The sequence below is a fragment of the Nomascus leucogenys genome, chromosome 3 (genome assembly GCF_006542625.1).
Source record: "Nomascus leucogenys isolate Asia chromosome 3, Asia_NLE_v1, whole genome shotgun sequence".
NCBI lineage: Eukaryota > Metazoa > Chordata > Mammalia > Primates > Hylobatidae > Nomascus > Nomascus leucogenys.
The window spans coordinates 59702887-59726009 of record NC_044383.1 but is presented as its reverse complement, the minus strand read 5'-3'; the positions used below and the strand labels follow the sequence as shown (position 1 = coordinate 59726009).

General features: G+C 38.1%; 1 protein-coding gene across 4 annotated transcripts in view; it reads right to left on the bottom strand.

Moving 5' to 3' along the window:
- COL9A1 (collagen type IX alpha 1 chain) overlaps positions 1-20740 on the bottom strand; it is a 100476-nt gene extending 79736 nt beyond the window's left edge. The window contains exons 1-4 of one of the 4 annotated variants that reach the window (XM_030809403.1): positions 19339-20740; positions 7024-7097; positions 5341-5418; positions 5073-5205 (exon numbers count right to left, since the gene is read on the bottom strand). In XM_030809403.1, the coding sequence (XP_030665263.1) occupies positions 5073-5205; positions 5341-5418; positions 7024-7097; positions 19339-19352 (299 nt within the window). In that variant the 5' untranslated portion in view covers positions 19353-20740. Of the gene's footprint in view, positions 1-5072; positions 5206-5340; positions 5419-7023; positions 7098-7930; positions 8714-19338 lie in introns of those variants that run through there. The other 3 variants (XM_003271091.4, XM_030809406.1, XM_030809405.1) reach the window with 3 other exon arrangements.
- Between the last annotated feature and the right edge of the window lie 2383 nt (positions 20741-23123).

Genomic DNA, 23123 nt, shown 5'->3' with positions numbered 1-23123 from the left:
TTTTTTTAGGGAGTTCAAATTATGATGTTAAAGTAGCAGTTTGACCCTGGATGTGTGACAAGGGAAAAGTGACCAATTCTTACTTCTATTGCAACTCTGTTGTTCCTTTTTTTTTTTTTTTAATGGAGTCTCACTTTATCGCCCAGGCTGGAGTGCAATGGCGCCATCTCAGCTCACTGCAACCTCCACCTCCCGGGTTCAAGAGATTCTCCTGCCTCAGCCTCCCAAGTAGTTGGGATTACAGGTGCCCACCACCATGCCCGGCTAATTTTTTGTATTTTTAGTAGAGACGGGGTTTCGCCATGTCAGTCAGGCTGGCCTCAAACTCCTGACCTCAGGTGATCCTCCTGCCTCAGCCTCCCAAAGTGCTGGGATTACAGGTGTGAGCTACTGCATCCGGTCCAGTTGTTCCTTAATCTGCCAACTAAGTCTGTATCATTGCTAACTCCTTTACTGCTTTAAATGGCAGAATAAAACCAGTAGTGTCCCTGAGGCTTCTCTACCCTATACAGAGACTGTGGTCTAGAGCTGCACCAGCTACCTGGATATTCTTCTGCTGAAGCCAAGCTGCTAAAAGCTGAAGACTGAACTTTAAAAATCAGCATGTTAAATGTAAGCATCGTCTTTCAAGGACTTGAACATTATGTCTTTTTACATTTCTCCTTCTAAGCATAGAAAAATTCCTAAGCAAGGAAGAAATGCTAGGCAAACTAAATGCTAATGAATTTTCTGTGCTAAACAATAAAAATTTTGTATTTCTGAAAACAGTTATGGACCAGGACCCAGAATCCCAAATAACCTTCCTCCAAGTCAAATTCTTGTTATGTAGCCCTCTTTAATTTGCTAAGATCTTCTATCTTTACTTTGATTTTAATTATAAAACTTTATTATGTCTTATAACAACATAAACAAATCTTTAACTTTTTTCTATACAAATATTTTTACAAGCCCTCAATAAAATGAGTCAACTATCTCAACAAATTTTATCACTTGTTAGTTTTCTAAAGAGAGCAAAAAGGTTAACTTTTCATCTGAATACTCTTTCATCATAAAAGTATTTTTTTAACTATTACTTTGTAATATGACTGGTTTGTATTAAGGGTATGGGATGAATTATTTTATCCATACACCTTTTTTTCACTGGTGACATGTATTAATCTTACTGCAAAGTTTTCAGTTCACTACCTATGTTTTATATCCATTAAGTGGACATTTTAAAATATTCAATATGGAGCTAAAGAAAAAAATTATACAAGAACCATTTACTGACCTATTTTCCCCATATGAAACTGTCTACTACATGACTCCAGATATTTGTTTTTAATATATTTCCTGTTTATCAGTTTGTCACATTTTCTTTGACTTTATATTTTTCAGAATTATATCTATTCTGGAATAACCTCGAGAAGAGAAGCTAAGATTCACTATTCACAATAAAATGCACTGCCTATTGTATAATTATAAAACCTTATGGAAGTTTGTACATCTTACCTAACTTACCTCAATAAATTTGGAGCTGGGAGATAAATTTTCAAAGTTTTACTCAATTGTGAAATTGGGCAAGTGTCCATTTAAATTATAAATATATTATTTTGATTATTATTTTTAATTAATGATTTGGATTTAACCAGATGCTTAAATAATTTATTTTCTTATTTTTGTCCAAGATAGTTATTGTTGAAGCATGAGGTTTTTTAAAAGGAAGATAAAAATCTAATGCTTCTTCTTCTCTTCCTTAAGCATTATTTTTCCAGGCTTCAAAAATAACCTAATCTGTGTTATCTATATATCTCTCTATAGATATACTGAGCAAAACTGTAGAACTTAATCAGTTTCCTTTAAAAAATCTATTTTGTTTCAATTCTGGAAGTCACAGTAATGTGTTTAGGTGACTCTTGTGAAAATACATCCTGAAGTTAACTGAGGGAGTTCTCCCAATTTGTGTTTCATTCAATCTTTCCCACTCAATGAAGAAATTATGTTAAAGGTAGGAAAGAACATGTCTTAATTTATCTCTGACTTGGTGTATGTAATGCCAAAAACTAAAAAAGAAAATAATTAATTTAAAATGATGGAGGGTAGGTTTGAGATTGCTAAATGAATACCTCAATTATAGATACATTGTTAAACTAACGGTAGCTGTCTCTTTCTCTCCATATATATAAAGATAATATATGTGTGTGAATATATGTAGAAATAATTTAGATTATCATGTTATTGATCTTTTAAACTAGGCTAGTATAGTATGTCAACATGGTAAGAAGAGAAAATTCATTTTCGTATTCTTACTAATAAAATATATATGTAGTTGCATATACCTAAGACCACTTAAAAATCTCACAAGTCTAATTTACAGAACAGTCAGCTCCATTGTCTTTTCTTGGAATACCTGAAATTCGGTTCTTGCAAATATGCTATGCACATCAATAAGTAAACTTGACAGCATACATAATTTAAATGAAGCTGTATCTATAAATGATTTATTTTATTATATTACAGCCTTCAAAGAGTACCTTAAATGAAGAATCGTAAGGGTTTGAATGAAAGATTAAATAGTCTTTGGACCTTGAAACATTTGTTTGTGACCTTAACCCAAAAAAGACTGTGTTTTTAAGGAAAATAAACATAACACGTTTGTTAATGGGAGTTGAGAGTGTAAAACTATTATGCTTAAAATAAGGAATAAAAAGCAGCAAAAAAAAAGTATGTGTCTCTTAAGTCTTTCAAAAAAAATACAAAAGATAAATAAGGATAAACTGTGACTCTATCACATTAGTTCCATATACCGTAATATTTTCCTCCCACAAAGATCCTGCTAATAGCTTCTTTCACTGTCTCGGAGCCTATGTTCTCTAACACAGAAAGTCCCTTTATATGAACATTGTCTACACCTTGTATGGCTGAGAGCAATTCCCATCCCTAGTCTCCTTGTCAATCAGCTTTTGAATTAGCAGGACTTGGAGGGGAGATTGTAAAGAAAGGATCCTCTAAGGAGAAAAGACTTTCATATACATGCATTCTCTCCTTCTAGTGCTCTTCACCACTAATAATAAACACTTACCCAATACCAGTAGGGATTGGGCTCTTCAAGCACTCTCCAGTTATGAACACCTACTCTGCATAGCAACCTCATGACATAGTTATTATTCCTAATTTTAAACTGAGGGAACTGAAGTAAAGAGAGTCTAAGTACTTTCCCAAGAATAAACTTTACTGTTTACTTGGAATTCCACATGTCCGAGTCTCTAAATTTCCTCTTTCTCTTTTTATTCTCCTACTTTCTTTTCCTAATTTCTTCCTCCTTCTTTCCTTATCTTTTAATAAGCCTTGACAGTAAAACAAGATTTTTTAGTCTTTATGGGGGCAGGGAGTCAAGGGTAGCAGATGTGAGACATTAAATATAGCCTGGGTACACTATTTAGTGATAGCTCTAGACAACAACGAAGATGAGCAGGAGGTAAGGAAGCCAGCCACGTGGCATCAAATTGATCAATCTCTGAACTTAAGAGTTAATGACAACATAAAAAATTAGCCGGGCGTGGTGGCGGGCGCCTGTAGTCCCAGCTACTCGGAGAGGCTGAGGCAGGAGAATGGCGTGAACCCGGGAGGCGGAGCTTGCAGTGAGCCGAGACTGCGCCACTGAACTACAGCCTGGGCGACAGAGCGAGACTCTGTCTCAAAAAAAAAGAAAAAAAAAAAAAAGAGTTAATGACAGTACCTCAAATCTTAGAAGAGAAAATCAGGTCAGCACTGAGGACCTCATGTTTTGCTTAATTATTTAAGAAAGAAAAAACTGAATTTTTAAAGCTTATTTAGCAACACAACTGGCACTTCCATACGTGAAAAGAAATTATGAGGGAAAAAAAGTGAATGTCACTGTTATCATGGTTTCAATCTTTCCAGATGTGAATGGTTTTCCAGAGTCAGTATGGAGTAGTGGTTAGAAGTAAAACCTTTGCAACCATTCTGCCTGGGATTCAGTCCTTCCGGCACGTTCCAACCCACTCACCTTATGCAAGTAAATTAAACTTTTGGGGATCGCTGATTTAAGAAAAAAAGGTTAATAATGACCCTATATTACAGGGTTGTGATGAGAATGAAATTAATGTTAATTAGTAAATTTATAGAAAGGGCTCATATAATGTACTATTGTTGTATTATACAATAATATATAGTATGTTCAAAATATGAATTTCTAGCTGTAATCTGGTACTATCATATCAGATTCTTCTAATTTGTTCAAAATTTTTATTTTTATATACATTGAGTTTCTATATTATCTTATTGTTCTAATTCATTATTTACCTTTATAACTTAATTTCTATTGAAGTCCTAATTGTCTCATTTATCTACTAAAGGAATCTTAATTCTAGATTTTTACAGTGTGCTAAAGCATATAATAATGATCATAATCATAAATAAGTATTTAGGTGATATCAAAACTAAATTGCTGAGATTCATTCATAATGATGACAGGACTCAACATTTACACACCAAAGTACCTCAGTTATAAATAAAGAGCAAAAGGCTTAGTTCCAGAGAAAGAAATCAGTGAAGTGGAGGATTTGATGTTGTTAGTATTACTATCGTTGTTTCTATTTTAATTATTTTAGTTTTGCTTTGGTTTGATGTCTGCCAGGAGCCAAGCAGTGGACGTGTGGCTCTATTTCAGCACCAGGACACTTGAACAGCACCATTGTGAGTCTTCTAACCACTCTGTGGCTCCTAGTTAAATTTATGCTTACCCTCTGGCACTTTTCACAGAGGGTCCTTTCAGTCAAAACCAGACAAATTATAGAAAAACAGAAAGCAAAGTAATAAGAACATGTCCTGAATCAATGTATAACAGTCTCAGTGATGCTTTTTCCTGGAATGGAACCTAAATTACATACTGAAAACATGAAATGCAGTATTCAGGTACTGAAGATAGGCAGGTAAATAAATTTCTTCATCTTTAAATACAACTATAATCCAAGAAACACTGATCATAAGAAAACTCTAACATTGGATAGCTATCCATTTTTAATGCATTTGAGTCAGATAATTAGATTAAAATATTTTTGATAGATTACCTAGTTGGAATCCTGAAGTCTACATTATTTCCCAACTTGTAAGCCACCTGCAATGTAGCTGATCCCACTACTCTCTGGATAGCTCTTCTAGATGCTGCTTTATCTACCTGGAACTGAGAGATCAGATCAAACCCTATAGAATGGGAATACAAAATGAAAAGTCTAAAATGAGATTGGTTTTATTTCTTTCCGCAACTTTCCCAAATAAAAAAATATATATCAGGTTTATAGAAAGCATGCATTTTCAATAGGGTACATTGCTACTCACCTGGTAAGTCATCTTGGCCAATCCTGATCTTTGGACAGAGTTCATTTCCACCATTAGAATTGGAATTGACAGGGAATCCTGCAAAAGAGATACCTTGTCATTCTACTTCATCCACTCTAACTTAAAGTATAATAATAATAAAATTAAAATAATAATAATAATAAAATTTAGAACCAGAAAATTGCAATTGACCACAAAAAAAATTTTCAGGATGTATCAATAATAATAAATATTTAAAATTCAATATTATACCAGCTTGCTTAGAGGTAAAGTGTTTGGCTTTACCTCCATGCCTCTATGATTATAATCCATCCACCTGCAATTCATCCTGGAAGGGGTGGATGCAAGGCAGAAAGTTACTCTAATAATCTGGCTGGGAAAATGTTCGTTTTGAAGAGGTTAGGCATTTGTTCCTTTTGAAACCAAAGCTGAATGGTGTCCTGAATGGCACAGGGTCAGAAGTCTGTTTGGAAAATTCCTGGTGGTTTGGGCTAGAAAATGTTCCTTAAACACCACAAATTTTAGGATTCCAATGAGATTCCAGAGCCAACCTTGGTCCAGTTCAGTGGGGCTTCTGGAGAGTAGAGTTCTTAGGAATCTTTGTCAGATATAGGGGCCTGGGGAAGTCTTGAGATTCACTAATCCAAAATAAAATATAGAGGATGCATTTGATTTCATAAATTCATTCTAAGAGATCAAATAAAGGTCCCGACTAGATTACTCCTAACATCTTAGAACTGGGAAGAGTAAAAAGAAGAAGAAAATAATCATGAGAAGGATTAAATCCTCAATTTGATAAGAAATCATAGAATGGAATTGTGTTCTCCTTACACAAATGGAAGGTCAAAGGGAAGAGAGTTTTTTCACCACCACAGAAGGCTTCTTGGAAATATCCAACCTCAGTGCCTTGCTAAGATTCATCTTACAATAGAGACTCTCTAGACTTCAGAAAAAGTATTATTCAGTTACAAAGCATGGGCCCGGCGCCGTGGCTCACGCCTGTAATCCCAGCACTTTGGGAGGCTGAGGCAGGCGGATCACCTGAGGTCAGGCGTTCAAGACCAGCCTGACCAACATGGTGAAAGCCCGTCTCTACTAAAAATATAAAAAATTAGCCAGGCATGCTGGCACATGCCTGTAGTCCCAGCTACTTGGGAGGCTGAGGCAGAAGAATCACTTGAACCTGGGAGGCGGAGGTTGCAGTGAGCCGAGATTGTGTCATTGCATTCCAGCCTAGGTGACAGAGTGAGACTTCATCTCAAAAAAATAAAAATAAAAATAAAAAAAGCATGGGTCTAACCATAATGGTACATCAAGCATGCTATTTATACTCTCCTCACCCCAAATTTTTGAGGTCTGTCCATCCATCAGTCTATTTATTCATTCATCCATGTATTCACCCAACATTTACCAATCACCATCTGTACTAGGCACTGCACTAGGCACTGCAGCACACAGATTGGCCTTCCTACCAACTGTGATTACTGACAGGACTTACTTTCCATACCCAGCATTGACCATGGAAAACCAGCTACTAACGTATCCCTGTCCCCCAAAGCTGGATTGAAGAGTGACAGTGTGAAGGACCATGGATGCCTCACTCAGTCTTCAGTCAGCCACAGCCCTGCCTGATCATTTCTGGGAATAAGTGATCTTTGAAAGTCTAGAAACTATGGCCCTTACTGGGGCGACGCTTGACAGCTGCAGATGCCCAGGGTTCCAGGAAACTGCACACAAAGAAGAAAACTGGAATTTTCCTGAAGAAGAGAGAAGAAAAGTGACTCAAACAGGAGTCCCTGCAGATGGGAACTACTTTAATATTTTCAAACCTGGTAAACCTAATTAATGTAAGGTGATCAAATCTCAGTATAGTTTTTTTTTCATTTCTTTTTTTTTTTTTTTTGAGACAGAGTCTCACTCTGTCACCCAGGCTGGAGTGCAATGGCGCGATCTCGGCTCATTGCAACCTCCACCTCCCAGGTTCAAGCAATTCTCCTGCCTCAGCCTCCTGAGTACTGGGATTACAGGCACGTGCCACCACACCTAGTTACTTTTTCTATTTTTAGTAGAAACAGGGTTTCACCATGGTGGTCAGTATGGTCTTGAACTCTTGACCTCGTGATTGGCCCGCCTCGGCCTCCCAAAGTGCTGGGATTACAGGCGTAAGCCACCACACCCAGCCTTCATTTTTACTTTGAAACCCTACTGAGAGATGTAAGGAACTCATGTTTCCAGACCCCACTGTCCCTGTTGTTTTATTGATCTCAACTTCTCGATATCTACCTATCTCACTGTTTTGGTACCTATTTCTTTGTCTCTGGTTTCTTTTATCTTTGATTTCCTTCCTCTCTTTTTCTGTGGCTGTCACTTTCTCTCCCTTCCTCTGTCTGTCTTCAGTTTTTTGTGTCTGTCTTTGGTTCCTCACGCTTGCCCTCTTGTCTTACTCTCTCATCTGTCTCTCTCTCTCTCTGTCTCTCACCTTGAGGCTCACCTACTCTCATCTTACCACTGCTGCAAAAATACAGACCCTTGGTTCTGAGGACTCCCCAGCCCCGTCTCCCCACCACTCTTTCCAGAGTTATTGTCTTACCAGCAGGTCTTCATTTTCCCAGTTGATTTTCTTTGTTTGCCAACAGTCCCTATGAAGAAGGGGTTGGAAGGGAGTCACTGTCCCCTCACGACCCCTTCACTGTCACCCTAGGACTATGAGTTCTGGGCCCAGCCTTGGTCCCTCCTGCCCCCGTGAGGGCTAAAAGCAAAGGGAGAGAACCAGAGGCATCTCGTGACACTTTAAACTGAAGTAAAGGGAAGGGGTGGGGAGAAGCAGCGCTGTAAGCCCAGGCCTAGGGGTGTGTCCTCAAAGCTAACAAGGTTATACTGAAGGAGGGATTTACAGGGGAAAGTTTGCTGAAAAGAAAAAAATAAAATCAGGATGTGGGGAAATTCACCAGAAAGATCCAGGCAAGGTGCTATAGGAACACAGTAGATGCTTTTAGATCTGCTATAGGAGTACAATGGCAGCTTTCAGAACTGCTATAGGAATACAGTGGAAGCTTTCAGAGGGCTGAGGTTCCAGTAAAAATGTGCCCACTGGGAGGCGGAGGTGTGGAAACTCGTGGGAGCCTTGGTGCCCAATCAACCGAGGTTTCAATCACTGTTTATTCTGAAGCTTATTAGTTGTGTGTCCTTGAGAGAGTTACTTCACCTTTCTGTAACTAGATGCCTTAACTGTAAAACAGATTGAAAATACTTACATTAAAACAATGGTTTTGAGAATTAAATGAGGTATCAAAGGCAGAGGGTCTAACACCCAGCAATCATTATTTGTCATCGTCCTCATAGCTAACACTTCATTATGTGCCTCCCTCTGTTGAAAATGCTCAAATCTTAATGCCATTTAATTCTCACAACAACATTATAAGGTAAGACTGAAGTTACCCTTATTCTCCAAATAAGAAAGTTGAGGAACTGGAAAACGAAGTAACTTTTTCAAAGTGCCATGCCTATTACTAAATACACATTCCCTCTCTCTACCTCATGGCTGGAAATCCTGATAAAATGTAATATCAAGCCCCCTAGTTGTTTTTTCTTCTTAAACTCTGAGACTACCAGAGTTGAGCAGAGGACACTGTATCTGGAAAGAAGCAACATATTATCCTCCATTAACAAGGTGAGAGCAAATTACAAGGAGCACAAACCTAGAGAGAGACATGTTATCAGCATCGCTATCACACATGCTATGCCCTCTCTCCAGAACCTGAGCACCTCAAAAGAATCCCCAGTAGCCCCCACATCACCCCCCTTCCCATCCACTCAGCATGGCCTACCTCTGGCCTTGTCTTGAGGGACATGGGTGGTTACTCCAAAAACCAAGACTCTAAAGGTCAGAAGATCCAATGATCTCAAAAATCATAGTACAAGCAAAGTAATTTTTAGGTGAACTTTTTTTTTAAGACACAGGGTCTCAGGTCTCGCTCTGTCCCCCAAGCTGGAGTGTAGTGGCATAATCATAGCTCGCTACAGCCTTGAACTTCTGGGCTCAGGGGATTCTCCCACCTCAGCCTCATGAGTAACTGGGATGATAGTCACGCACCATTGCACCCGGCTTCTTGAAATTTTTTAATTTCGTTTTCTAATTGATTTAATTTTTATTTAATTACAAAACAATAGCGTTGCTTCTTATTTTTCATTTGTTTATTTCTTTTCCAAAAAAGTCCTTTCAGCTTCTGCCTCCCCCAGCTCACTGATGAACTGTAAATCAGGCAAACTTAATATCCATGCTCTTGCCCTTTTATTTTCTATTTATAGCCCACCTGTTGGAGTCCTGTCTTTCTTTCCCAGAGGGACACCCATTTCCTCATGCTGTTTGGGGCTTTCTACAAGTCTCTGTCATTTGCCTTCTGTCTATCAAAATTCCCATTCCCTAGTGCAGCCATCCTGGCTCTGTGACAGAACTACAAATGACCAGATCCTAGCTTATTTGTTTAAGTCAGTCAGGGCTCATGTGAAAGAAGTGGTCTATTAACCTCAGAGGAGAAACTGCACCTGGGGACCTTCCTGACATCCTGAAGTCACAGGAGGTAAGCCAGCCCGAGATTCACAGGGGAAAAGGCATTTTCCAAAGGGACTGTCCATTGAAGCTATTTATTTGCATGATTGATACTCTCATATTACTTACTCTGGTAAGAAAGGAGAGAGGGATTTTTCATTATAATTAAGTGTTTGGGAAATCCTTTCATTGCTTTAGAGATCTCAATTCCGCATTTGCCCCTCTCCTTCCCACTGTAATGAATCCTCTTCAAGTAGAATTTGAAATCAAGTGAGGGTGCCTTTTAATTAAAAATGAAAGGATAGAGAGAAAAATAGGTTTGCTTATAAGTGGTGTGGCTTTTTTCTAGCTTGGCAGTTTTATTTAAGATGGTAGGAGCAAGCAATAGCTATTTTAAGAAAGAAAGTAGGCTGGGCACAGTGGCTCACGCCTGTAATCCCAGCACTTTGGGAGGCCAAGGTGGGTAGATCACCTGAGGTCAGGAGTTCAAGACCAGCCTGGCCAACATGGCGAAACCCCATCTCTACTAAAAATACAAAATTTAGCCAGGCCTGGTGGCACGCGCCTGTAATCCCAGCTACTTGGGAGGCTGAGGCAGGAGAATCGTTTGAACCCAGGAGGCAGAAGTTGCAGTGAGCCGAGATCACACCACTGCACTCCAGCCTGGATGACAGAGTGAGACTCCATCTCAAAAACAATAATAATAGTAATAAAAAGAAAGAAAGTAAATCCAGGCCAGGCAGGGTGGCTCATGCCTGTAGTCCCGGCACTTTGGGAGGACAAGGCAGATGGATGACTTGCACTCAGGAATTGGAGACCAGCCTGGGCAACATGGTGAAACCCCATCTCTACAAAAAATACAAAAATTAGCCGGGCACAGTGGCGCAAACCTCCAGTCCCAGCTACTTGGGAGGCTGAGGCAGGAAGATCTCTTGGGCCTAAGGAGATTGAGGCTGTAGTGAGCAGTGATTGCACTACTGCACTCCAGCCTAGGCAAGAGAGTGAGGCCCTATGTCAAAAAAGAGAAAAGAAAAAACAAAAAACATAAAAGAAAGTCGACCAGAGAAAACAAAGATATATACAATATTATTTAAGGAAACTTTTTTCCTCCCTCCACTCCCATTTTCTATTAATTTTGTTTCCCAACACGACATTAGAATCTCACAGACAGCAGTGCAAATGCCACACTATTCTGGCCTGGGTCAGTTGCACCCTAAGGTCATAGATGCATAAGCTTTGTCACCCTTAGCATTGTTTCCTCACCTTACCTAACAGTTTGGTTCTGAAAAACCATGTAGAAATGAAATCTGGTCAGTCATATCAGATTATAAATGAACGAAGACAGCTTGAGATTTAAAATGATCCATTTTATAAATAGAAGTGTTTTGTATAGAACAGTTATACTTTTCTTTGTACCTCCTCTCATCCCTCCCCCATATACTATTTTACAGAATGCACACACACTAATCTCCTTCTTCTTATAAATCAAGAATATTATTTACTTAAAGCTTAAATCGGGGAACATCATCACAAATAATCATCTTTCTGGATCATCTACTTTCTTCCCTTTTTTATTCAATCATGTATTGAATAACTATATACAGTAGTATATGTATCAAGTATGTGCTGGGAGTTGAGGAAGCAAAAAGTGTGAATAAACAAGCCTTGCCCTGAGGAAGCTGACAATCCAGCAGGGAGGACCAATATGAAAATGACCACAATTCAGAGAGTAAGAAGGCTGTACTGTCACTGAGAACAAGTATTAGCATAATCCAAGGGCATCGGGAAGTTTTTAACACAAGACATGAAATCTTAACGGATACTAAGGCTACTAAGAGAATAAGTGGGTGCAGTATGTTTTAGACAGAGAAAACAGAAGATACTATAACAAAAAGGTAAAAGAGGACATTTGGGAAGCAAAGAATCCTTTCATTTGGTAAATATCTGTTGGTGCCTCTTATACCATGCTCCCTGAATGACCTTAACACCAGAGAGACAACCAGAGAAAGATCAGGTCCCTGCCCCTATGCAGCTTACACACTGGTGGGAAGAGAGGTACTAAACACATTTACAAGAACAGACAAAATAATTTCAGGTGGAAACATTATGAAAAATATAAAAGAAGACAATGTGTTACAGAGACTGTAGAAGGTTTAGAAGCTGGTCTAGGTTGAGGGGTTAGGGAAGGCTGCTTTGAAGTCATGAATTTTGACTCAGACCAGATGAGAATAAAGAGATAAGATTGGTGGGTAGATTGGAAAAGGGGTGGGGGACAGGAAAACTACCTGGTTTTGAGCTTGAGCAACTGAGTAGATGGTGATGTCATTTTCTGAAATCACAAGTAGGAGGACCACGGGGGAGGAGTTGGGTAAAGGATCTTGAATGACCTCAAAAGAAAGCATAGACATTATTCTGACTGTTATAGGAACTGAGAGAAGAGTTTGAGGCCAATAATGACTTTTTTGGATGTGTCTTTAGAAAGACAGTTCTGGTGTTGCTTGGAGGATGGATTGAATGGGCTTTATTACTATGTATACATATACACAATCAGAACAAAAGTTTCAGAAAGCAATAGTTACTCATATAAATGTAATATATTCTATTTTCTGTTTTATTATATTTAATTTTTGAGTGATGATAACCAAATCAGTGAGTAGATTTCAGGACCAACTGATGGGTTACAACTCATGGCTTAAAAAACATTCGATTAGAAAAGAGTAGACACTAGAAGTGCCAAAAGATCTCTTTCCCCTGGTTTCCTGGTATGTGCACAATAGTTGGGATACCCCATGAAACTCATAGAATAGTAGGGCAAGTTCCTTAGTTTTAACATGACTATATATTTTTTTAAAACATCCTTTTGAAGTAAAGTAGCTGTAAACTGAGAGTTTTAATTAAACATACCACAACCCCCATATTTGATTAGTTCATATGTTAAATTAAAGAAGTATTTTTTAAACTAGCTTCCTAATGGTATTTAATTTTAAGCTTTATTGCATCTATCTTTACTTTAAAATAAAAGACCCAAGATGCCTAATGGCACCTACCAGTTGTGTGAGGATGCTGCAAATTAGTCACAGCTAGAGCCTGAAATTTATCACAGAAATCTCTGGCTGAGAGGCTGATTAACAATCAGAGCTGCTAAAACTAGGACTCCCACAGTTTTACATTGGGTTCAGTTTTACTGTAAAGAAATTTCACCATAATCAAAGCTCTATTTTTAATCTTCTTATTTTGGCCCAATACTTGTAATTGTAGCCTAATCATCTATAGCAAGCAGATAGAGCCCCACGGCGATGGCCATTTTTCTCTGAAATCACTCACAAACAGATGTGTTCTCACCATAGAACATTAATACAAAAACAGGTTATTTGATGTAAAATTCCCCCACTCCTAAGCTTTTCAGCATATTACTTTTGCTCTCTCTAAAGTGTGAACATTTGCATCTCCCCAAGGAGGAGCGAAATCAATTCCCCTCCATAGCACACGTGCTTCCAGGAGCTGTTGCTGCATTTGCTGCCTTGTGAGTCTTAGGTCTACAGCAGCTGATTCATGTCCTAAGCCTCTTTTGCTTCCTTCAATAAAACACACGTATTGGCCCATCAGTATGTTTCTTTACCTACTGTAAAGCCTTCAATCTTGCCTCAACAATAATACCTTCCCTTTCATAATGCTCTATGGTTTTTCATCAATAATACCTTCCCTTTCATAATGCTCTATGGTTTTTCATCAATAATACCTTCCCTTTCATAATGTTCTATGGTTTTTCAAGACCGTTTCTTACCACAATTTCATGGCGTGTTAAAAACATACTAGTGGGCACTACCCCCAGAGGTTCTGGTTCAGGATATTGAAGATCGGTCTGAGAATTTGCATTTCTAGCAAGCTCCCAGGTGATGCCGATCTCCTGCTGATCCACTGAGAAGTGCTGATCATATAGGTCATGTTTTCAACACCATTAGGCTACCTCTCCTTTGTTACAATTGGCATTGACTTGTAGACTGTAAGTGTATGAGTATTTGCTGAATAAAATTTTAAAATAATTATCAGTTGAATCCATAACACCTACTGAGAACTTTTGAGCTCATGAAAAGAAATTGTATTAATTTCCTTACTAGACATTAATTAAGGAAATTTACATGGCAGAATGAAGTATAGAAACCTAAGCCTTCTCTTCTGCACTACTGTCCTTTAACAACCCACTACTAATAATAAAAGTGTGTACCTGAATTGCACGTTAACCTTTACCAATAAAGTGTAAAAAGGTCATTGATTCTCAAATACCTCGTTCTCTTTTATGAAATAAACTTTGAATATACCTTGTTTTAGGTTGCATCTATGAAGTTCCATATGCATTCACTAGCTTTCACATGCTGGGAAAATGTTTTCTCTGCACTAGGTGGCAGTATAATCCTGAAATTTGAAACCTAAGCTAAGGCATCAAAGACGAATTTGATTTCCAGTCTTCAAGTAGATAACTTTGATTTTAAGAAAATATTTCATTCTTGGTTATTTTCCACATGTATAAACTGAAGTATTATAATTGATTTCTTTTTAGGGTTCCTCTCAAAAAAAATGTGCAAATACAATGCACCCTGAGGTTCATGAAAGCCTACTGAAGGAGAAAGACACTAAATAAAAGATTAAAATTAACTCTGCCTTCATAGATGAGCCATCCACTCTGACCTCACTAACCACCACCAATTTCAGACTTATAACTAAACAGAGCCAAACCCAAGGTTAAGAATGTGGGCTCTGGAACCAGATTGCTTAGGTTCAAATCTCAGCTCCACCACTTTCTAGCTGGGAGACCATGGAGAGGTAATTAACCTTTCTGACTCATCTTATTTATCTGTAAAAATGAGTAATGAAATCACCCACCTTATAGGTATACTATAAGGATTAAACTAGAGCTGAAAATAGTACCTGGCACTCAATAAATTTTAGCTACAATTTTTCTTATAACTCACTCTCCTCTGCTTTCTTCTTAGACTCAACCCCAATCCGTCTAGAAAATGGTGGCTCATTTAGATCTTAGAAGAGTGTGGCTGCGCTAAATACTAAAAACTATCCTAGACAATATACAACTACTCAAAAAACCCATTATAGATAGCAAGATAAATCAATTGAAAGCCCCCTTCTCCCTTCCATATGCACATCTTTGTCTGTTTGTTACACTTTTATGATTCTTCCTCCTGTAACACTGCCCTTGGTAAGTCCTTCAAGCTCTTCTCATCAATAATACCTTCCCTCTCATAATACTGTATGCTTTTTCAAGGACATTTCTCATCACAATCTCATTTGTACCTTGCAACAATCCAGCAAGACAGATGTGACTCTCCTGTTTTCCTGGTGAAGAAACAGGTGAAGAGATCTGTATGAGTTCACGGTTATATGTGACAAATCTACTGACTGACTCCTGAGCAGATACAAATAAAAGGCAACTCCAGTAATCACTGGTGAACCAGTCAAACAGCTATTTACAAAACACTGCATATAGGAGGACCGATCCTTACTGATTAGTCCTCTTGTGGGGACATACCTGTATATACACATATATATATACATACATACACACACACACACCACACATATGTATACGTATACATATGTGCATATATACATAAATGTGTGTATACATGTATGTAATTGGTTTTTTCATTTTAAAATATTATATGGAAAAGTAATATATGTATTTGGTAACATGTATTATATTTAAAAGTAAGATATGTATTTGGTAATAAAACAGGATGACTATAGCCAATAATAATTTAATTGCATATTTTAAAATAACTAAAAGAGTACAACTGGATTGTTGTAACACAAAAGATAAGTGTGTGAAATTATGGATACCCCATTTACCCTATCATTAGTACTTATTGTATGCATGTATCAAAATATCTCATGTACCCCATAAATATATATATACCTATTACATACCCACAAAAATTAAATGTTAAAGAAGTAATATAGGAACATTTTGGAAAAGTGGAAAATACAGAAATAGAAGAAAGAAAAAAAAACATAGTCTCACCACCTAGAGACAACTCGCTATTAACATTTTAAGATGTTTTCTTCCAGTCCCTTTTCTACATACAAGCTCTGGTCATACTCTACACAGTTTTACAGCTTCCTTAAATGCACATCACTTAAAACACTCATGCATGTGTTTTCGCAAAATTTAAATGCAATCATATAGCACATACAAAAAGATAGCAAAACCCAGGTATGAGAACTTTGCCTTGAAGTCAAGATTATAGCTTTTAATTCTAACTGCTGTAACCTTGAGAGAGAAAACAGCTATAGAGAAAGAGACAGTGAGTAACTGGGAGAGGTTCTTCCAGCAGGTCTTGGTTTTTGAAAGACATTCTTTTTCTCACCCAAAGCCATGTGGGACTATAAACTTGAAGCCAACCACCTAACCACAAAACCACAAAGGCATGTGTAGACATTCCAGTGGCACCAAAGGGCAACCACAGGAGAGTCCTTCCTCCTACCGTTTCTTAAATCCAAACATCTCTGAAACCATGACTAACTCCAGGAATAGCAGTAGCAACTGACATGTGGGCAGGTGAGAAAGAGCCTTTGTTCTTAAAGACTCAACTTAGAGCCACGACAAACTGAAAGGCTCTAGCATTAGCATACTTAGAGTGATTCCAGAGAGTGGTCAGTCCAGGGTGGAGCAGCAGAGATGGAAAGGCAGACAGGCAGTACCAGGATGGTGACAGAGGAGGAACAGAATCACGATTCATATTATTTCAGCCTGTCCTGGCCAAGGGCCTCGCCAGGGCTCTCAGGACTTTTTCTAGAAGTGCGGTGTAAGGAGGAAATGTCAGAAACTATGCTTCATACTTTTTAAAATATATATATTTTTATCTATATCTCTCATTATTTTTGCTATTTTACAGGTGAGGTTCAAAGACGTTAAATAACTTGCTAAGGGAAATTCCAAATGGCAGGCCAAAACCGAACTTTGGTTTCTCTAACATCAGAGCTGATGTTCTTCATATAATTTGTCATATTCTGAGTATACATACATGCACATGCACACACACACACACACACACACGCATGTTTTTAAGGACAGTCCCCGTTCACTCTGCATCTAATTGTTCACTATTACTGTCTTCATAAACTCTCAAGCTGGAAAACTTCAAGACTTGCCAAGAAGACTTGCCCTTGTACTAATCACCAACTTGGTGCTATAACTGTCCAAGGGTTTACCCTACTAATGCTTTGCTAAAAGCTACAAAAAAGTAGTGCTAAAATTCTCTCATACAAAATATCTCATGGAGAGTGATCATTCCTGTTTGAGTGTCCTAGACTTTATAAACTCTTTATTATTGACTCAATTTATAGAGCATTTGTGAATTTTTTATGTATTTCTGGTATTTTTTTCTATATTTCCCTGAGGTTCTATCCATATGTAAATTTGCCTCAGCTTCTAAACTCTCACACATTAGGGATCTTGATTACAATCTCTCCCATGCTCCATTTATTACCTATCGCAGTCAATCATTTTGTATATTCCTAGGCAGTCAAACTTCAACCAACATCGTATTTAAAGCACAGTGCTGGCTACTAAGGAGACTTTCAGAGCCAAATAATGTCTTCTCTGTCCTCAAGGAAGTAGGCGGGACACCCACACACCCCAAAATTATGGAACAAACTTTGGCCTAAAAGGACTCCCCAAAAGAAAGCAGAAACATAAACAAAGTACTCTTGAGACAGAAAGGCAAAATGACTGATACTCTCCAGAAGGATTCAAAAGTGTTTCACAGAGGAATTAAACTTAGCTTGACCCTGAAGAATGAATCCTATTTTACAGGCAGAAAAAAGATAGAAAGTTTTACAAGGCAGTTGGAATAATGTGAGCAGAAGCTCAGAGGCTTGAAAATGCATGGAGTGTAATTAATTACATTTCAAACATGACTTAGCTTTTTTGAAAATGTTGTGTGTCATCAACCCAGAAGTTGAGAAAATGCATGTTATTAAACAATATTTAGTAACTAAATAATATGCCAACAATGTTTATGACTTTCTTACATTAGCCTACCTTTCATATTAATATTTTGCTACTGAAAATTAAATCAACAATTCATCTGCTACAGTGGAAAATCTGAAAATTTGGATTTTGATTACAGAACAACACAGTTCTAGGAGAACCCTTATTTTGGCCCACAACGGATTCTCTGTTTACAGATTCCATCAAGACATAAAGAACACCAGGTGCCCTGATGTCAATGTCAAGGGAAAAGAGGCAAGATGTCTTCATTCGGTTGTAAAAAGTTATTTGCTATCACTTAAATTACAATTCTTTTTTTCTGTTAATACTAGTAACAGGCTACTAAGCTTGCTGAAGTCTGGTGCTAGGAAGGGTTAATGGCATAGGCAGAGAGCAATGCTTTCATTTCCTTGGAGGAAAGCTGATGGGTAAATAAAGTACACATTACTTTTAAAAAAAATAAAGATCGAGGAGAATCTTGGGTACATACTAAGTGAGGGCTTCAAGCTGCAAGAACGAAGGCATAGTGTCAAGAATGGGAGATGTGTTATGTGCGGGGAAAAGATTTGAAATTGAAGTTGCTCTGAACAGTGAAATGAGCTCTCAAGTGGAGCCAAAGGGAGACAAGGAAAAATGCAGAATGTAGCTGCAGCAACTCAGATGGAAATCAGCATGCCCATGATGAATTTCCTAAAACCTCTTCAGTCAAGTAGAACAAAATAGTAAAAAAGCAATAAAAGAATAAATGACCTAGAATTATTGGCCTCGCTAAGCATAACCTACTATGTAGCGCTGGTTTCAGAAGCAGATGCAGAGAAATTGCCGCCCCACAAGTCTTCCATCACTGTAGATGTTCTTTTAAGCTTTGTTATCTGACAGGACACTGTTGAACATGTAAAATGTTATTACAAGAATCACAGGAGTAATCAGTAGAAATCTGTCTCTTGGTACAATATTGGGAAATGTCATTTGGCTATGGATTTTTACCATAATAAAGTTGTCCATAAACACACACCATAAACACAGGAAACAAGAAATAAATAACTTTAATGTTATATCCAGAGGCTAAATGATAGATTGTTGGTATGTTATTGTGAGTAGTTATTTGAAAAGAAAAGAAAAAAACAAGTTAGTTGACCCTTGTTGGATTATAAATAACCATAAAAAGACCTTTTTTTTAAGCAATTGAGGGATTTCAAAAAGTCTCCAGGCTTTGCTGTGTTGCCTAAAGAGCCCTCCATGTTCATTCCTATTACTGTGTCCAGAATTACACTGGCTGTGAATTCAACTGTAATTTGTACAGTTGCAAATCATGTGTTACCTTTAAAAATAAACACTTCATGTGAAACCCAAGTACTACTGTTTTCTCAAATGAGAAATAGTGAAACTAATTTTAATGCAAGACTTGTCTTTCCATGTACTATAGTTCCAAAAGATCACTTACCTTCTCTCTAGCATGCTGTATGCCCAATGTTTCCAAGCCCTTCTCAAACAAGCCCCCACCTCTTCCACAAAGCTGATCTGGTACCTCCAGCCAGATGTTCTCCGTTCCGCTCAATCATAGGAAGAACTATTTACATGAAATGACATTACATTCTGTTTTATAGGCAGAAGGGTACAGTAGAGAAAGCAGGGGGCTTCTAAAATCAGGAAACTTAGACTTGAGCCCTTGTTCCTTTCATTAGCCTTGTAACACTACTGAGCCTGTTTCCTTTTTTGCCCAATAGGGACTTATCTTAGAGGCTCATTGTGAGGCTCAGTGAGTTAATCCATGCAGGAGAGCTGGATAAAGTGTAAAGTGCTCTACAAAGGTAATTGTTATTTCAGAATTAATATTTAGGGAGCATCATTATATGCAGGACACAGTTTTGAGCACTGCATAGTAATCAAAGTTGAAGAAGGCAGATTCCCAATTCTCATGGACCTTAAAATATAGCAGAGAAGTGAAAACATTTACCCTAATAATTAAAACACAGGGTATTAAATAGTAAGTGCTTTAAGTCATATCCCCAGAACTTCAAGTCAATTTGACAAATACTCATGAAACAGGCTCTTGGGATACAAAGGCAAACATGATGGGTTACTGTCACTTATCTGGTGGGGAGGACAGATACACAATAATTATGGTAATACCGGGCAGATAATGATAAACACTGTAAAGTAAGTGCATACATACTGGGAATTCATTAGGTCTGGGTAGATACACACACAGAAAGGTTTTTGTCTAGTTCAGTGGTAAAGTTTGATGGGCGATAACAGAGCTTAGCAACTGTTTCCAAAGATTGAGTTTTTACTTCCAAACAAGATAGAAAAGGACCAGATCTGACATCAGATTGACCAGCTCTGTGAGGCAGGTGGATGCTGGGAAGATGTGGAGGTGACTGCGGAGATTGAGCTGAGCTGGAAAAACACTCAAGTAAGATATTAATAGTAGGTTAGGAACTTCTACAAGGCCACAGCAGAAATCAAACAGCAATGGGGTAAGAAGAGTATGGTGTAAGCAGAGGTTAAGGAACTAAGGGGTAGGAAAAGATAGAACAGTGGTTAAAGGAGGACAAGATATTTTTTCTTCATTTGTTTTAAAATAATAAATTTAAAAATAACTAACACTTGTACTGTTTACTACATGCTGGGTATTGCTAGAAACATTTTACCTATATTAATTCATTTATTGCACAACCATAAGTTGTAGGTGCAATTACCCCTCAGTAGTGATGGTGAAAGTGAGATAGGGAAAGCTGACATTTATAGACTGAGAAAAACGAGTCAGTGCAGAGAGATTGAAGACAAAAGGGAGGATGCCCTGGAACTCAAAATAGCAAGAACTCAGGGACGAGGGGTGATTGTCATTTTCCTTTCTATACTATTCTTTGATTCCTAACTTCTTCACGATAGGCATTATCACTTTCTTTTATTTTGTTTGTTTGTTTGTTTGTTTGTTTGATATAGAGTCTCACTCTATCACCCAGGCTGGAGTACAGTGGCATGATCTCGGCTCACTACAACCTCCACCTCTCGGGTTGAAGTGATTCTCCTGTCTCAGCCTCCCAAGTAGCTGGGATTACAGACATGTGCCACCACGCCCAGCTAATTTTTGTATTTTTAGTAGAGATGGGGTTTCACCATGTTGGCCAGGCTGGTTTCAAATGCCTGACCTTAAGTGATCCCCCCGCCTTGGCCTCCCAAAGTGCTGAGATTACAGGTGTGAGCCACCATGCCTGGCCTGCATTATCACTTTCATAATTAGAAAACTAAACAATATAAAAATAAGAGATCACTTATAGTTTATATTGTTTTTAAATTATTCTATATTTCTTCTGTGTTAAAATATGATTTCTAATAAGAAATTAGCTCCCTGCAGGTAGGAAGGGTGCCTTATTTCTTCTTCTACCCCTTCAATTGGCACCTGTTGTGTGTGTGTGTGTGTGTGTGTGTATGTATGTATGTTTAAAAGGGAACAAAATTAAACCCAACAAAACCCAAACCCTTGTTAATATTGCTTAAAATTTAACTAACTACCCTATATTGCTGTCTTTAAAAACTTTTTATGGTCTGTTTTTAATTATTTTTTCTTCCCTCTACTTCCCCTCTCAGTATATCACATTCTGTCACCACTGTTCTTGGACCTTAGAAAATAGGAAAACTCTTCTGGGGCTATCCAGATAGCAGGTTTGTTCTTATTGCCTCTTATTTTCCTGTATTGGAGAATTATAAGACCTAGATAGCCAAGTAATAATTTGAGCATACTGCCATTTTGTTTCCTTGTCATTTTCATGGGCCAAGGTGAGTTATCAATTAAATTGCAGTCTTTTACATTCAGTCTTAAAATAATTTAGCTTTCCCTCAAGCTACTGATTGTTGAAATTTGTTGTTTGTTGTTGATGTTGTTTATTTAGGGGAGGAGAAAGCAAAAGTGGCTTTTTATATTATTGTTTTCTATATTTTCTATTCCTCCCTTTCCCCTCCTTCCCGTGTAGTGAGCCCATCCTCAAGGTTCATGTTTCTCTTTATTCCTATGAGATCTATTCCCCCTTAGCTTCCTCGTTACTCTACATTAAAAATCCAAGGAAGGCAGCCTAGATTCCCAGTTTCCGTATACGAGAAGTACTTCCTTTCACGTTCCAATGGGGTTCTAGTAGAGTTTTGTCTGGGAAAAGTCACTGGGGAGGAATAAAGTTAAACACCTTGCTTGTCTTCATACCCTGGCCCTTGTGTGGACCTACATTTAGTACATTCACAAAAGAAGAATATGTTGTAAGTGTGCATATACTTCACACTTCTCCCTAGAAGTGCAGGTAAGAGGGTTCCCAGGAAAGTGAAACAAGAACCTCCTTAAAATTGAATGTAGGTTCTAATCTCAGTATAATTATTTGAAGCTACTATACATTGCCTGGTATTCTGGAACTATTTTTCCCTTGAATATTTCAATCCATTAGAGTCATTATAGCTGTTAGAAAGAGCATATCAGGCCAGGCATGGTGGCTCACGCCTATAATCCCAGCCCTTCAGGAAGCCAAGGCAGGAAGATCACTTGAGGTCAGGAGTTCAAGACCAGCCTGGCCAACATGGTGAAACCCCGTCTCTACTAGACATACAAAAAAATTAGCCAGGCGTGGTGGCAGGCGCCTGTAGTCCCCGCTACTCAGTAGGCTGAGGCAGAAGAATGGCTTGGACACGGGAGGCAGAGGTTGCAGTGAGCGGAGATCATGCCACTGTGGTCCAGCTTGGGTGACAGAGGAAGACTTTGTCTCAAAAAAAAAAAAAAAAAGAGAGAAGAAAGAAAGAAAGAGCATATTAGCATCATCTAGAAATCTTTTTTAAAAATGTAAATGCCTGGGTCTATCCACAGAGATTCAGATTTCATTGGTCTGGGATGGATGCCTAGACATCAGTATTTGCCTCCCACACCCTTCCTTTATCGTGCTAGTGATTCCAAGGTGTAACCAGGTTGAGAACCACTAGTATAGGGCCAATCCAAAAACCTAAAAACTTTAGGGGTGTTTGAATATATATCTCTGGATCTTAGAATACATTCCAGACCTCGTTCCTTTTTAATTCGGATAAGGATTGCTTCTGAGGTTAAAACAGAGTCAAAGCTATTCATCAAATTGTCTCTTCCTTTTCTACAAACATGCACACAAACATTAAACTAAAACAGCACTCCCAGGGCTGCTCAAGGGACTAACCAAGCAACCTGACCTAGTTATCTTCTTCATACCACCTGTATGT